Here is a 12600-nt window from a genome sequence, read left to right as displayed (position 1 = left end):
AGTAATACCACACTGTGAAAATAGTACACAAGTAAAAGTCCTGCATTCAAAGTATCAGCAAAAGTAAAAATACACACTGTGCAGTAAAAGGGTGCCTGTCAGTGTTTTCCTATTATAAATTATGTTTTTGGATTAATATAAGCGCTGCATTAATGTGTATGTTGCATTTTACTGCTGTAAATGTTTTTAACTCCTTTATATACTGTTGACTAGTTTAATCTACAGCAATGCATCGTATTCTATAAGATCATCACATGTTTGAAGTGTCACTGTCCTGTGAGAACCACGTATCTCTAAAAAGTCAACTTTTCATGAGCTCAGATAAGACAGCCTGTTTTCTGCTTTGTGACGATGCAATTTCCAGCTGATCCAAGATGGTTTTTAAATAGTTTGTTTATCTTAAGAAGTACAAGGATTTTCTCAAAGGAAAAAAAATGTAATTCAAAATCACCAGAATTGGAGATACATGGTTTTCACTGGATAGGAGGGTATGAAAAATTGTAATATGTAACTAAAGCTCTCAGACAAATGTAGTGGAGTAAACAGTACAATTTGACTCCGAGATGTTGTGGAGTAGAAGTAGGCTATAAAGTAACATAAAATGTAGGGCTAAATATGCAAGTAAAATACAAGTACCTCGAATTTGTACATAAGTACAGTATTTGAGTAAATGTACTTAGTTACACTGCTTTTATTTAAGTACAATTTTGAATGCTGGACTTTTACAGAATATTTCTACACTATGGTATTGCTACTTTTACTTAAGTAAATGATCTGAGTACTTCTTCCACCACTGAGTAGAAGTATAAAATACAGAACTTGAGTAGGCCTACTTCTTCCATCAGTGGTGCAGTGTAACTACATTTACTCAAGTATTGGGACTTAAGTGCACTTTTGAGGTACTTGTACTTTACTTGTGTATTTTCATTTTATGCTACTTTATACTTCTACTTCACTACAATTCAGAAGGAAATATTGTACCTTGTACTCCACTGCATTTATTCTATAACTTTAGTTACTTGTTATTTTACAGATTCAGATTCATTCATTATATTATACTAGATGTATAAAGTACAATGCTTGAGTACTTCTTCCACCACTGTTTGTTTGTTTGTTTGTTTATTAAGATCCCCATTAGCTGTTGCATAGCTGTTTGTTCCCCCTATGCTCTACACATAAAAGGAAGGATATATGTATGTGTGTGTGTGTAGATATGTGTGCATGTGTAAAGTATATGTGTTTAAGAGTAGATATATGTCATATATGACCATCTAGCCTCATTCAATGCCAAACACACACATTCTTCAACCTGCTTTTATCCCCTTGTGTTGTTTTTGTTTTGTTTTGTTTTTGTACTTTGTTATTTGTCTTTCTCTGTATAATATATTTTGGTCTTTTTTATATATGTCCCTGCACATGTCTTCACTTGTTTTGTAATATTTGTTATATATATATATATATATATATATATATATATATATATTTTTAATATATATATATATATATATATATATATTTATATACAAACATAAACAACAAACATAAAAAATACAAACATAATATATCTTTAAAAATGTTAGAGGAAAATGTTGTTCTTTTGTTTATATATATTATTATATTATAATATTTGATATATTCTATTTGTTTATATATATAAAAGTAGAAATACACAATAAACACAATAAACAAAAGAGCAACATTTCCTTTTAGGTAATTTTTTAGGTAATATAACAACATTTTCCTTTTAGGTTATATATATATATATATATATATATATATATATATATATTACCTAATGAAGTATTGGACCAAACTGCTGAGCAATAATCCAGAAGAGATAAAAACCAAAGCTTGAATTACTTGTTTAATTGCTTGTTGTGTCAGATATTTTTGCACATCTCTTAATTACAGACAATTTCCCATTTTGTTGATTTAGCAGATAAAAACAGCAGCCATTTGCAACAGGTCTTCTGAGTTTTCCGAGCAGCCCTTGAAGGCATCATGGGAGCAGCTCGTCTCGGTGGTGCCAGCGTGCCAACAGCAGCTCAGCTCCCCTTGAGGAAAGTGAAAGCCAACGCCCCACTGTCAGCTCCTCAGCTCCTAGACCCGGCCCTAAAGCTCACTCCTCCACACACACACACACACAGAGAGAAAGCAGAGTTTCTCCGGAGCTGCTGTGGTCACGACTCTGCTCAACCAGTGGACATTTCACGGAGACTTTTTACACCGGAGAAGTTGATATTCATCCGACTGGAAGGAGAAACTAACTAACGGTCAACGCTTAGCAACGGTCAACTGTTATTAACGGTCACCACACAGCGGGACTAGTTTGTTTATTCAAACGTCGGTTGCTCGTCGGTTAGTGGAGATAAAAGGCTCCAACACGAACACACACAGTCGGTGTATATATAATACGTTAGTTTGTTAACAGAATGGCTGATACAAGCGCGTCCGGCTCCGGTGCCAGCGTCCTGGAGCGGCTGAAAAGTTACGTGAAGACCCAGAAAGGGTTCATCCTCATGGCAGAGATAGTAAGTTCACTATAACCTGATGATGCTAACTGTTAGCTACCTAGCTGTGGATGAATCAGAACCTGGTTACAGAACCTGGTTACCTGGTTACAGAACCTAGTTACAGAACCTGGTTACAGAACCTGGTTACTTGGTTACAGAACCTAGTTACAGAACCTAGTTACAGAACCTGGTTACAGAACCTGGTTACTTGGTTACAGAACCTAGTTACAGAACCTAGTTACAGAACCTGGTTACAGAACCTGGTTACTTGGTTACAGAACCTAGTTACAGAACCTAGTTACAGAACCTGGTTACAGAACCTGGTTACTTGGTTACAGAACCTAGTTACAGAACCTAGTTACAGAACCTGGTTACAGAACCTGGTTACTTGGTTACAGAACCTAGTTACAGAACCTAGTTACAGAACCTGGTTACAGAACCTGGTTACTTGGTTACAGAACCTAGTTACAGAACCTAGTTACAGAACCTAGTTACAGAACCTGGTTACAGAACCTAGTTACAGAACCTGGTTACAGAACCTGGTTACTTGGTTACAGAACCTGGTTACAACATGTAATGTGTGTGCTAAGTATCCTGAATCAATACTTCATACATAGTAAAGTGGAATCATGTTTTCCTCAGTCACCTCCACTCTTTTAGCTAAATGTGAGAATTTATTTCACGATTTTAAAGACTTGTCCATATAATTATTATTATTGGCAAATGCATTGAAGTCACAGAAGTAATCCACAATTCATAATAAGTTAATGAATTTGAATTGCCTTTTTGCAGTTAACACTCAAATTAAAGTGTAAAATACAGCTAAAGTAGACTATTACAGAGTCGGTAATGTTTCTAGAAAGACCTCAGAATCAATATAATAAATAACTGATGAGGATGATGATTGTGTGTTATGACTTAATGTAATACTTCCATAGTGTGTGGCCTCATGCTAAATGGTTGTTATTGATTTGTTTCCTCACTATTAGACTAGATAGAAGAGAGATATTTGCTCTTTCTGTTACCAATACTCTCTATTTTCTTCTTGTTTTGTCAGGGGAATGACAAGCATGTGCTCTGGGGGTTAAGGGATCATGCGCAGAGGGTTAAGGGTTTCCACCTGTCACTTCTTGTGCTCCACTGTTTTCTCACTTGGCACCAGAGAGCCAAATGCTGAGCGTTAATGGCAGATGAAAGGTCATATGGGTTAACTTGACCCTCTCCCTTTTTCTACTTATTACCAGGCTGCATGCTATGTGTGCAAGCAGCGAAGCGGTAGCCCAAATATGGTGAAGAGAATTCAAACATTCCTACTAGTATAAAGGCTCATAAAGTTAGCTTTTTTTAATGTCTTCTACACATCTGGATCTAGTTATCAGGAATATATACACCTACAGATATAGACACATCAGAGCAACACTTGAGTCCCAAGAGTGAGTATGTTATAGGTGTGTGGGTTTTACGTGTTCCACTTCCTGGCAAAGTCCCACCACTTCCTGCCTGGGAAAACTTTTTTTTATTTATACTAATGCTGTCCTTGACCACTATTTTCACATGATTGCCTTTGTTTGCATTTCACAGCGGTGCGTTCTCTTAACACATGACTCACTTTGACCTTACATACACTTTACTTGCCGGTAAGTTCTGCATTTTATGAGATCCGATTCTCACCATGCACATGCAACAGAGTAGTGTCACTTCTTATCTAACAGTAGCTTACAGAGTACTGTACTACTGTGTTATTACTCTCCCAGCTTTCAAAGTGAGGAAAGCAAGCTCTCATAAATCAATGGCCTCATTATAAAGCAGGCTCTCAGATGTTGGTGGTCAGCGGTCCACCCACTGTAAAGTGTTTTTTCTTTTTTCTTTTCAGAGGTAATGGAAATTCCAGGCTGTGTGTGAAGTTTGTTCCTGTGAACAAAGAATGTGTGAATTGCTTGGCAGACACATCTTTCGGTGTGGCATTCTTGGATCGCCTCGTGCTTCACTGGAAACACTCAGTCTGTAGTTTGTTGTTTCCTCTCCCACTCCCGCCTTTACTGATAAACCCTAAAGGGAGTCATCTCTGGTGGTGGATGTCTGACATAGTTCACAGAGCGGTTTGTGGGAGTGAAACAGGAAGACAAATGTCATTACTGCTAAGCAAATAGGAAATAGCCTGTTAAACTCCAGCAACAAGGTTTAAATCTTCCAGCTGTATCCAAAGGAATAATTCAGCTGTCAGCAAGTTGTGACAGGGTCGTCATGCCTCGTCAAATTACATTTTCTTTTAATTTGGCTCTCGGAGGCATACTGGAACATGTTTGAAGCTGCAGAACGACATACAGACCACAGTCACACACACCCATGTAAAGTAAATTTCAGTTTGTCATGTGGCACGGTGAAGCCAGTAGCGATGAGTCATGCACCGAGCTGATCTTTCACCCTGCTTTTAATATTATGATTATGAATTGGTCACATGATTTGGAAAGCTCTTTCATCAAAATCAACATTCTTTTAATCAAAAGAAAGGGTTGGAGAAAAGTAGGCAGGAGGATGAACGTTGAGTGATGAGCAAGGAGAGCAAGTGAAACTGAAATTTCCTTTTTGCTCTCCACACACATGGTATACGCTTTAGCAAGCCACAGAAAGTGCAAAAAAAAAAAAAAAAGCCCCAAAATGTAAGTGACTTCCCTAGCAACAGTTGCTGTTTGGTGTGTCTCTGTAGCACGGACTAGCTCTTGGCTCTCATGTTGCTGCTGACTATAATTAGCCAACAATTTCCCTCCAGTCCAGTTTGTAAAAGAGCAGCTTATTATACTGATGAGAATAGCTGGGTTCTTAAAGAGCTGACCCAAACAGATCCGCCGCTGTGTGTCAAACATAAAGGTGTCAACATCTCGGAGCCTTTCTTGTTCTGAGAGACTCTTGTGCGGGTGGGTGTATCTCTGTGTATCTCTGGCCTCCTCAGTAGCTGCTGCCCTCAGAGCAGCCAGCTCCGGCCTGCATAATGCTTCTTTTGTGTAGGGCCTTGGCCTTGGCCTCAGCCGCCCCGCTACTCTACAGAGGCAGCCTGTGCCAGTCCCTTCAGAACACATGAACTACTGATGCATCTGGCTGGCTGGCTGGCTGGCTGCGCGTTTGTGTAACAGTTGCGGCGGGTGAGGGGAGGAGAAGCAGTAGTGACAGATGTAGGGCCGGTGTCGAGTCCGTTACATCATGTGCGTATCACGTAGACTGCAGTGATTTGACACTGGCCCCTGAGTTGTCTGTGTCTGAGAATAAAATATTGCAATGTGCAAGTCGTGCTTTTTAAAAATACACATTAGAGTCAAAGTCTGATTTATTAAGTAAACGTTACAAGAATAAATCATTTGACTTGTTACAAGAAAGCAGTGCAGATAAATATTGTAGGACATCAGGTTTCAGTTCAGTGGATCGTATGTAACTACAGAGTTTATCATTTCAGTCTGACTTTAATTATATTTCTTATAGAATATTTAAGATTGAAAGGTTTCATTTGTCACATGCTGATACAATATGTGCAATTTCAAAGATAGGAAAATATAGATATATGTATGTAATATAACTATTAGTGTACTAAAGTGATTAGAACTGCAACAATGATAATAACAAGTCATTTTTCAAGCAAATATGCCAAACATTTAATGGTCCCAGCATTCAAATGTGAAAATATGTGGATTTTCCTTGTTTTGCATTGTAGTAAATTTACTATTTTCGGGTTTTGGACTGTTCTCCGAACAAAAAAAGACATTGTTGTGGGTATTTTTTTTTACAGTTTTCAGATGATGTATAGACCTGATCAATCAAAAAAATAATCATCAGATTAATCAATAATGGAAATATTTGTTAGTTGCAGCCTTAAAGTGTATATTGGCACAGTGTGTGGGTGGATGTGCAGTCTTTTCACTATATAAACATGTAAAATGTACATATATCGCAGTTGTAAAGCAACTTTTTCAAATGTGCAAGGCAGTGTAAAGGAATTATAAATGTATGTTGTCGAAAAGGACGATAAAATGAATGCTGTTTGGTGTCTTCAAGTAAGTTGTTAGGCTCTAAAAGGCATAAGGACTTGTACTGTAACTGTTTGAAATGTCCACTCCTTCATAGCTGTCATATGTTCGCTTTTTGTGTGAATGTGTCTACCCACGCGGTTTGACAGCAGCAAACAATAGCGGTATTGAAATTAAAAAAAGGCTGATAGTGCTTCTGGGCCGTAGGCTGCCTGAGTTTATGATTTCTGCACATTGGCAGCATTTCAGTGGAATGGACTGAGAAGAATGCCCGCTGACTTTTTTTTTTTTTCCTCAAATGGAAAAATAGGATCTTGATGGAACAAACGTGTTGTAAATCTTAAAGAAGAAAGCAGCATGTGATAGACAGACTGACAGTGCATTATGTCTCACCGTGCAGAAAATATATTTTTAGTTTTTTTTGTTGCAAAAATGCTTCTTATTATGTGGATGTTGAATTGTGAACTGACTGCAATGATGAAACAATGATGCCTTTGTTTGAGTGATTTACTGTCTGACTTGCCTTGGCTATTGAGTGGACACAGATCTTTTTCGGTTACTGAGCATTTGAGATGATCTGTCCTCTCTCAGGTGAATTGCAGCTGTTATATCAAGTCCTCTGCAAAGTCTAACAGGAGAATTTTGGGCAGCATCTGTTATTTTCCTGGGAAATGTTCACCATTCTCAAAATCATTAATCTCATTGCTCCCCCTCTTTTCACTTTCATCACTCTCAGGTCCTCAGTTTGATTGTCGTCATCTGCTACGGTTCAGCTGTATATGGAGGCGGCTACAGCGCCTTAGGAATCTGCGAGATGATCTTCGCCATGGTCTTCTTTGCCATCTTCATGATGGAGTGGGACAAGCAGTTCCAAATGGTCAACTGGGTCTGGAGCGTGAGTCCTCTACGTCTTACCACGTGATCTTACAGCAATGTGCAGTGTGTGCATAGTTGCACAACGCTTCATCTTCTGCTTCTCTCTTTTGTGCAGGATCTTTTCCGTGCTGGTATCGGCGCAGTCCTTTACCTCATCACTTCTCTGATCTGCGTGATTTCAGGGCACGGAGACGGCGCTCGCATCGCAGGCGGGGTCAGTTAAACCGCCGTGAACTGAATACTGAAACTGTTCATATGCATGTTTTTACTGCTTGTTTTGACAACCATGAACTGTTATCAATGAATCTGTTTTATTGTAGGTATGGTAACTGATAATAGATGTGAAAACTGAAACCAAGCAGGGTTTTATAATCATCTGACAGGGAAGGCACTCCGACAGCGTTGAGTAATACGGCCATCTGAAATCATTTATCACGCTTCCTTCCTGTTTAAGTCTAGTGAAAACCACAAGACCATAGTCATAATTTCAGAGAAAGCTGTCAAGTCGTCACTGAATCCACCATTCCTTTGGTTCAAGCAGTAAAGAGACGTGTCTTCACCTCGAGGTTCGATTTAGTCGTTGTATCCAGAAACAGGATGCACTTGTAGTTGGAGCACCCTTGGAGACGAGTCTGAGACGAGAAAAGAGTGACATCCATTTAGAGTACACAGGAAACCAGCACACAGCCACCAATTATATTATTAATGCAATAAGAGTCATTAAACGAGCTTCGTGGGAAATGAACAGGGGCTGGCGTGACATGAGAAACATCAGAAATGCACAAACAAACATACACAAGCAGGTCAAAGTGAAGATGGTAGTGATACAACTGATGTCTTACTAGAACACTGAAGTAAATACAGTAACAAAGCATCGGAAGAGTGAAACCTGTAGTGGCATTACAATTAATTGAATGTCAAGTTCAAATTCAAGTTTATCACATCACTGTTTGCTTTTACAATTAGATTTGTAGAGAACTTTTAATATAATGTTTCTCTATTTCTTTTTAAGAATCAGGTTGTAGTTTATTTTTATCAGTTTATTAGTTTACTTTAATTCATTATAATATAATGTTAACCCTGTAAGGCCCACAGTTGCAAAATTACATGCATCACTTTTAGCTATCCTAAAGGTACATTCACACCAAGTGCGAAGCAAACTTTTTGCGTGGCGCGATTACATACAAAGTCAATGCAAAGGGGCGAATAGATGCAAATTTCACATTGCGTCATTCGTGGAGGAAAAAAATATTGTAGCTGTCTGTGGTCACCCAGAGCTACGATAGTACATCATATTTATACAGAGACCGGACAAAACTCTGTGTATAGATGTATGTGTATAAACCACAGACTGTCCATGGTATAAACAACAACGTCGCTGCCGTATTTATGCCTAGATGATGTTATGTTGAGTGTTGATGTTGAGCAGCTACAATGTTAGCATTGCCTGGCACTGATCGATCCACACTCCATTCAGAAAACAAGCATTTTAAAAGTTGTTTGCTTGTCGTCTTGCGGACAGACCTGACAAAACGTGAATTCAGACTTTTTACGAATCAGCATTATTATGTAGTTATTTTGGCACACTTTTGATTGATTTGTTTATTGCGATTAAATCACAACACCATCTGTTTTGGGTTGATACCGCAGTAGTGACATGTAGCTTCCTAGATACAGTCAGTGCAATGGCACTGTATGTGAATACAGCTCGCCGCCGGGTGATGTCATGAACAGAGACACAACGGCGTTTGGTTTTCCGATATATCTGGGACTTCCACAACATATACAAAGCGGCAACAGTGGTTATTTCTTCCATGGTTGATAGATAGATAGATAGATAGATAGATAGATAGATAGATAGATAGATAGATAGATAGATAGATAGATAGATGGATAGATAGTAACTTTATTAATCCCGAGGGAAATTAAAGTTTCCAGCATCACAGTTCCATACTGCAAAAACATGTTAGTAAAAAAGTTAGTAGTGCAAAGTACAAAAATTATACCAGATATAAAAATACAAAGGAAGAAGAAAACTGTTAAAACTGAATACAGTGCAGGGTAACAGCTGTGATACACGACTATTAAAAAAGTAAATATAGTGCAGAAGAGACTGTTAAAGGTGAGTATAGTGCAGGGTAACTCCAGTATGTTATCCGTCCTGCAGACCGTCTTCCTTTGTTCCCCCCCTCCCTAGAGAGGTGTTGTACAGTTTGATGGCTCGGGGGACAAAGGATTTCCTGAGTCTGTCTGTGGAGCACTTGGCGGAAATAGTGGGGAAAAAATGTGTTGGTGTCTATGGAGACAAGCCCCTTCTCCTCTCCGGTGCGTCTAGCGCGAAGGAACACAAATGATACCTCACGAGTAAAGCAAGGCGAAAAATTTGCTTCGCTGTTGGTGTGAATGCGACATAAGAAAAAAATCTGTAAAGGTTTTTTTTTTAGAGACGACATTTAAAGTCAACGGGTCCTATTGTTTATCCATGCAATGCTATCTGACACCTGTTTCACTTCTCTAGATATGTGTGGTGTGCTCACTCTACAGTACGTCTGACATCAGTCAGATTTCTGTAGTTTAAATATAAATGTCACATCTGTCCCCCCCCACCACAACCGTCCTTGTGGGTTGTACAAACCCAACCTGTACTATTTTTTACGCCTGCTCACCACCACATGTGGTTATGACTGAATGGTGCACCATCTGAACCTTAACAACCGATGCAAATTTGACCCACATTGACTTCCTGCATATTTCCATTTCTCCGGTTGTGAAATTATCTTATAATCAGTCTCATCTGAGATCAGTTATGTTGTTTGTGCACCCTCAAGTCAACATGACAACAGTCTGGGGCTAAAAAATATCTTCTGTTGTGAGCAGCGCAACAATTCTGAGAAGTATTTAGCTATGAAACAGTATTTTGTAGGTTTTTTTTGTTTTTTTTCATTAACCAACATTGAGGTGTTTCATGCGACAGGTGAATTTGATTATCACTGTGATTCTGATCCTGAGTTGTTGTTTCGTAGGTATTTGGTTTGATCGCCGGCCTGGTGTTTGCCTATGACACCTACACCATCTTCTTGCAAGTCAAGAGCACCAGGCAGCACACGGCAACTTCCACCAGTGAGAGCAACAGATATTTACTTTAACGATACACTCAAAAAACACGTTCTATGTGACGATAATCTGCCTTACATATATGTTTTATCTCCCATGTCTGACATTTTTTTGTTTGTTATACAGACGACAGAGTTTAAACACTCCAAGACACGTGTACTTCTGCCAAGAACGCAGCAGAAGAACAAGGAGGAATTTGTGCAGAAGTTAACGGGAGAGTGGATCAGAGAGGACGATGGACAGTACAATGAACAGGTCACAGTTTAATCAATGCCACTGTACGGTGTGTGAACAGACCAGAGATATATTTTAGGGCCGTGCCTGAGAGGAGGATGACGTAGTGAGTGGTAATGTACATCTGTGCCTGCACGTCAAGACAGAATTGTCTACTACATGAGGAATTCCCCTCACAAACTTACTTCAACCTCAATGTACCACTGATTTAAATAAGGGAAAACTGTAAATAATAGGCAATGGTTGTCATCAAGCAGCTTGTCTAATACCCGTCTACTGTTTAATGGACTGCTGTAGTAAGTAGTAACTGTGTCATTTGGACTTTAGAAGTAACTGACACATGAATGGGTGTTTTAGGAAATTGTTTAACATCATATTTATGCACTTCTTGAGTGTGTTTCCTGTATTTACAGAGAGGTGGCCAAATATTTCCTTCTCTGTTATTTAATCGTTGCTCTTTAGAGTGGTGCCCACGTGTTACTGTGCCTTAAAGTCTCATTCAGATTAACCAGATCCTACACCTTATTCATCTTATATTCTTGAAGCATAAACGTCTGAAGTGCCCTACTGTCATTGATCAGCAATCTTTTGGCTGTTTTTCTACTAATTAGAGTTTAGCCTGCATCATTAGAGGTGTTAGACATCTAATTAACCAACATGTTCCATATTTGAGTTACAGTGTCATCCTCCAGTTTATACTTTGATTCTTGCTCAGGTTGTTTTTATTTTTCTTACATTTGTAATACATTTTTAAGATACAGAATATTTTTCTGTAGACATTTTATACAGTCCAATAGTACAGTCCAGTTTTTTTTTGGTTCATATTTTTTTTGATGAGGCAGATAGAAAAAGAAAAATTGCTAAGTTGGAATTTTACGATGTGAATATCACAATTTTAATACATCCTGTAACTGTTTCCTCTACCTTTTGTTGGTTATTTGTCCAAGTAGAAACATTGCCGTATTATTTTTTTCTAACATTATTTACAAGAGTCTGCCGTTTGTAATGTCCAAATTCAGAGCAGCGTTGCTTTGGGAAATAAAAGCCATTGATACAACAAAGAAAATCTGTTTTTGTAACTTACACTAATCTTGCTTCTTAACTGTGATAGTTGATAACATCTTTATTCAAAAAGAGCTTAATTGATTGCACATGTTGCTGGATATGTTTGGGCTGTAACTTGTCTTCTATCAGATTACCACTAGATGGAAGCAGATTGCTACTCATCTGAAATGAATTGCTAAATTAAAGGTCCCTCTGTCCCATCAGCTAAGACTTAGTTCGATAATAACATTGCAAAAACAGTCTCTCATCAGGATGTTTTTGTTCAGATATTATCAGGAACTATATTTATCACTCTGGATTGTTACTGACCTAGTGGGGCAGGATGCATCTGTGATCTCTAATCTCATCTGAAATGTTTCTATTGCAGATGGATATGCATGCTGTCCCCCCTTTTCGTTTTGAGATTACTTTGCGTTTAGGAAAATCCTTTCCTACTTTGCTTTCCTCTGTGGTTCTGCTGCCTTTCATTTGCAATCACCAGTACAGTACACTAGCCCCATGTCATTTTAAAGACCTACACTGGAATGCTAATCCTTTGTTTGGGTACATACTGACTTGTTATCAAACTAATTCCCCATGTTGCAGAAGCCCAAGTATAATAATAATAATGTTTCCCTCATACACATCTGTCTTCATATTTCCTCATCTAAATATTTATTTAGGGATATTTATTAAACCGACTCCTCCTGTGCTCTGAATGTTTTCCTGATGTAACAATTTGAACCAGCCATCTGCAGATGGATAAATAAAGACTAAACATGGTATGAATCAGAAAGCATAGG

General features: G+C 38.4%; 2 protein-coding genes across 2 annotated transcripts in view; one reads left to right on the top strand and one right to left on the bottom strand.

Annotated features, from left to right (window-relative positions):
• rad21l1 (RAD21 cohesin complex component like 1) overlaps positions 1 to 12600 on the bottom strand; it is a 148757-nt gene that overhangs the window by 72940 nt on the left and 63217 nt on the right. The window lies entirely within an intron of this gene.
• Positions 2034 to 11819, top strand: plp2b (proteolipid protein 2b). The gene is made up of 5 exons (XM_074643512.1): positions 2034 to 2531; positions 7266 to 7424; positions 7521 to 7619; positions 10429 to 10525; positions 10646 to 11819. Exons 1-5 carry the CDS (start codon positions 2433 to 2435, stop codon positions 10657 to 10659), a joined length of 468 nt encoding a protein of 155 aa, XP_074499613.1. The 5' UTR covers positions 2034 to 2432; the 3' UTR covers positions 10660 to 11819.

This window comes from Sebastes fasciatus, chromosome 8 (genome assembly GCF_043250625.1).
Source record: "Sebastes fasciatus isolate fSebFas1 chromosome 8, fSebFas1.pri, whole genome shotgun sequence".
Lineage (NCBI taxonomy): Eukaryota > Metazoa > Chordata > Actinopteri > Perciformes > Sebastidae > Sebastes > Sebastes fasciatus.
This window is presented reverse-complemented; position numbering and strand designations above follow the sequence as displayed.

What these genes read in the sequence shown, in the direction of transcription:
- plp2b (XM_074643512.1), top strand. Translation starts at nt 2,433, where the DNA reads ATGGCTGATACAAGCGCGTCCGGCTCCGGTGCCAGCGTCCTGGAGCGG. An exon ending in TCATCCTCATGGCAGAGATA is followed by an intron (nt 2,532 to 7,265) that starts GTAAGTTCACTA and finishes CATCACTCTCAG; the next exon opens with GTCCTCAGTTTGATTGTCGT. An exon ending in TGGTCAACTGGGTCTGGAGC is followed by an intron (nt 7,425 to 7,520) that starts GTGAGTCCTCTA and finishes TCTTTTGTGCAG; the next exon opens with GATCTTTTCCGTGCTGGTAT.